Source organism: Octopus bimaculoides, chromosome 18, assembly GCF_001194135.2.
Source record: "Octopus bimaculoides isolate UCB-OBI-ISO-001 chromosome 18, ASM119413v2, whole genome shotgun sequence".
NCBI lineage: Eukaryota > Metazoa > Mollusca > Cephalopoda > Octopoda > Octopodidae > Octopus > Octopus bimaculoides.
Window position 1 is genome coordinate 19454483 of NC_068998.1, and position 3675 is coordinate 19458157.

General features: G+C 35.5%; 1 protein-coding gene across 1 annotated transcript in view; it reads right to left on the bottom strand.

Annotated features, from left to right (window-relative positions):
* Positions 1-3675, bottom strand: part of LOC106874512 (intermembrane lipid transfer protein VPS13A) — a 264016-nt gene that overhangs the window by 77953 nt on the left and 182388 nt on the right. Inside the window, exons 43-45 of the mRNA XM_052974544.1 lie at positions 3071-3164; positions 2170-2240; positions 378-497 (exon numbers count right to left, since the gene is read on the bottom strand). Of these exons, the coding sequence (XP_052830504.1) occupies positions 378-497; positions 2170-2240; positions 3071-3164 (285 nt within the window). The remainder of the gene's footprint in view (positions 1-377; positions 498-2169; positions 2241-3070; positions 3165-3675) is intronic.

Below are 3675 nucleotides of genomic sequence, written 5' to 3' on the forward strand. Positions count from 1 at the left end.
AAATTAAAAAAAAAAATAATGAGCTAAACCAGTTATTCTCAAAATGGATTCTGAAGATCCCAGGGTTCTTTGAAAAAAATTTGGGGTTTCCCTGGCATAAGCTGTCTTAATAAAATGATTTCTATAATTTCTAGAAATTTATAATAGGTTCCATGTCAAAATAAACTTGGGAACTGCTGAGTTAATGTTCAATAGGTTGGCGTAAGTTGTTAGCAGAAAGTAATCAAATACAAAACCGGGAAGAGTTTGATCAAAAATCCTACCGAAAATAAATAAATAAAATAAAACAATGGATAGAAGCAATAAAGTGAACTTCAAACAACAATATACTTTAGAAACAGAAACCAAAATATAAATCTCAGAGAATGTATATTTACCTTACTACTCCAATCTTTAACTTCACCTTGAAAAGCAGATTCTACAATAAGCAATGGAACTGTTCTTTGACCAACACCTCCTTCTAGCTTAATGACTAATTTTGGAATCTCCATCAATAGCTGAATAAAAATAGTATACATATATAAAGTACTTATATATACACATACATTCATACATATACAACAAAACAGATAAAGAAAAAAGGCCTTGTCAAGATATTTGTTTTTTGCCATAGAATGATTTAAACAACCTGGATTAGCTTTTTCACTTCTTTAAATATATATTTTTTAATGTCTCATTCAAAGGGGAGATATTGTATTATCTCATTCCATCCATTTTCTCTGCCTACTATTCCTGGGAAGGTTGTGGGAGCAGAGTCCTCAAACACCTCCACCATAGGGTCCTATCAGAAATGTCATCACACTTTCAGGTTGAATTCCCAAGTTTAACCCACTGAGACAATGGATATTATCCAATATTTTGTTCTTGGTCTATTCCTAGGTTTCCTGCTGGTTGGCTCAACTTGAAGAATCTGTCTTGTGATCCTTCCTTTCAGCATTCTAACAACATGTCCATAGTATTGGATCTGTGACCTCTCGTTGTGGAGAAGTAGTGGCTTGAGCAGAAGAGACCACCTGATTTCTAAGCCACACATCTTGTCAAATAGTGTTACTAAAGATACTTCAGAGGAACCCCATTTCAGCTACTTGTATTTGCAATCATATTTTTACTGTCAATACTCAACATTCATGATAAGTGAGGATAGGCACAAAAACCAAACTGAAGATAGCAAGTTTGGCGTTTTTACCAACTACACCTCTTCTGAAGATGAAATGCTGAAGCTTGCACGTTACTGTACCAGCACTTGTAATTCTAGCACCCAATTCAGTTTTCTGCCTTCCATCACTTGTAAAAATAGCTCCTATATACTTAAAATTCTCTACTTGTCTCAGTGATGTTCCACTAACATAGAGATTGCACTAGAAAAACTTTCTTGAGAGGACCAATGTCTCAGGCTTTGCAACTGAAGTTAGCATGCTCTGCTGGATGGGTAATGTCAGTTGGAAGCATGACAGAATATAACTGATTTAAGAGGAAAACTGGGTATAAGAGGCATCAGATGTGTGCAAGGGAGAAGACTGAGCTGGTTTGGTCATGTGATGCAAATGAATGAGGACAGCTGCCTAAAGAAGTGCTGAGTTCTAATTGTGGAGGGGACCTGTGGAAAGGGTAGACCCTGGAAGATGTGGGATGATGTGGTGAGAAAGAATCTTTAGATGCTGGGCCTCACTGAAGAAATGACAAGGGATTGGGAGATGTGGCGATTTGCTGTACTTGATAAGACACATCAAGCTAAGTAAAATTGCTGTCAAACACACATACAAGCTTGTCCTTTCAGGTGCTGGTACCATTTAAAAGGCACCCGAGTCAGTGCTGCACTAATGCACCCATACCAGTGGCATGTAAAAAGCACCCAACACTCTGTTAAGTGGTTCGCTTTAGGAAGGGCGTTCAGCTGTAGAAACCATACCTTGGAAGAAGCACTTTTCAGCCACTTGTATTTGCAATTGTAGTTTTTTGGTCATTACTCAACATTCAAGACCATAGGTAAGAATAGGTGCGAAAACTCAACTGAAGATAAGTTTGGCTTTGTTTTTTAAAATAATTATTTAAAATAAAATATTTTTCTTTTACAATAATAACACATCTAAGCTCAGCAAACCAATATCTTACAATAGAGATTTAGTAAAAAAGAGAAATACGACCTTCCACCAATTTCTCTTAACTTACTTGTTCATGTCTAGCAGCAACAATTGTATCAACATCTGTGCTATTAACACTTTCAATAGCTTCTTTGTCATCTGAAATTATACAAATTGAAAAAAGATTTTATTAAATAAATTAAGTACATACAATTGTTTTATTTTAGGCCAACATGCTAAATTTAAATGGTCTAGCAAACTGGGTCATTTGTGTAAATCATTTACAATTAAGTAGACAAATTTTTGGCACAAAGCCAGGAATTTTAGGGGAGAGGACAAACTAACCCCAGTGCTCAACTGGTACTTATGCACTAGTAATTTAACATCACATGTGGCTCAGCCGTCACTTGTAAGTGAATATGACCTGGTAGAATATACCATGCTTTTGACAATTGCTATAGGTGCTTATGTAGCCATGAACAGACATATACTGAATGGATGCTCATTCAGCCCCACCACCCTTGACCTGGTAAAAGTTTGAGGATGTGACAGTTGGAGCGGGGAGGGGAGAAGCACCTGAACTTGGTTGATACTCATTTTCAGCAAAGCAGACTAGAGCAATGTGAAATGAAATAAATGCCTGGCCAAGTCCGGAACTGAATTTATGGCTTTGTGATTGTGAGCCCAACACTCTAACCACTCGGCCATGTAACATCTAGAATAATGGACACATTTCTAAGAACATCTTAAAACATTCTTGAAGCATTAACTTCTTTTTTAACCTCACCAATGATATTAGAGTATTGAAAAAGATTCCACAAGAAGTGTAAAAGAGAATGTGTTATCTAATAACTGCAAGGTCCTGGGGTTATGCATGAGGCTGCTCCACTACTTTCATGAATAGAAGTGATAAATAGTATTGTTAAGTTAGACTCACATACAAACATATACACATAAGTGAACCTTTATAAATCACTTGAACTACTAACCAGTTTTGAGATACCATAAATCACATTCTGAAATGGGTTTAACATTCCAGAGATTATCAAGTGATTTGCTGTCAGATTTTTCATCGTCTTCAGCCTGAAAAAAATAACACATTAATTAACCAATGCATACATTCTATTGAGACTAAAATCTTTAGTCAATATCCTTTATAAAACAATTAGATTATTATTATTACAATATACTTTCCTATTCATTAGGGAAATCTATATATATAAAAATGAGAATGTGTGTCTGTCTGTCTGTCTGTCTGTGTGAATCCCTAAAACTCGAGAACTATGCTACCAATTTCATTCAAATTTTACACATGCCTTACTTAGGGTTCCAGTTGTGTTTTAGTCAAAAAAAATTATTAACTTCTTGCAGAGTTCGAGCACACGGCAACATAATATCTCCTCCACTATTTAAGTATTACGTGTCAAAAGTGAAACAAAAACACTCATGTCAAATACTTTCACTTTAAAAATGAAACTATTCCACTAACTGAAACAATCACATTTCGATACTGTAGTGACAGATACTTTCACAGAGAGAGAAAGAGAGAAAGAGAGAGACAGAAAGAGAGAGAGAGATGTATATGTATACATAT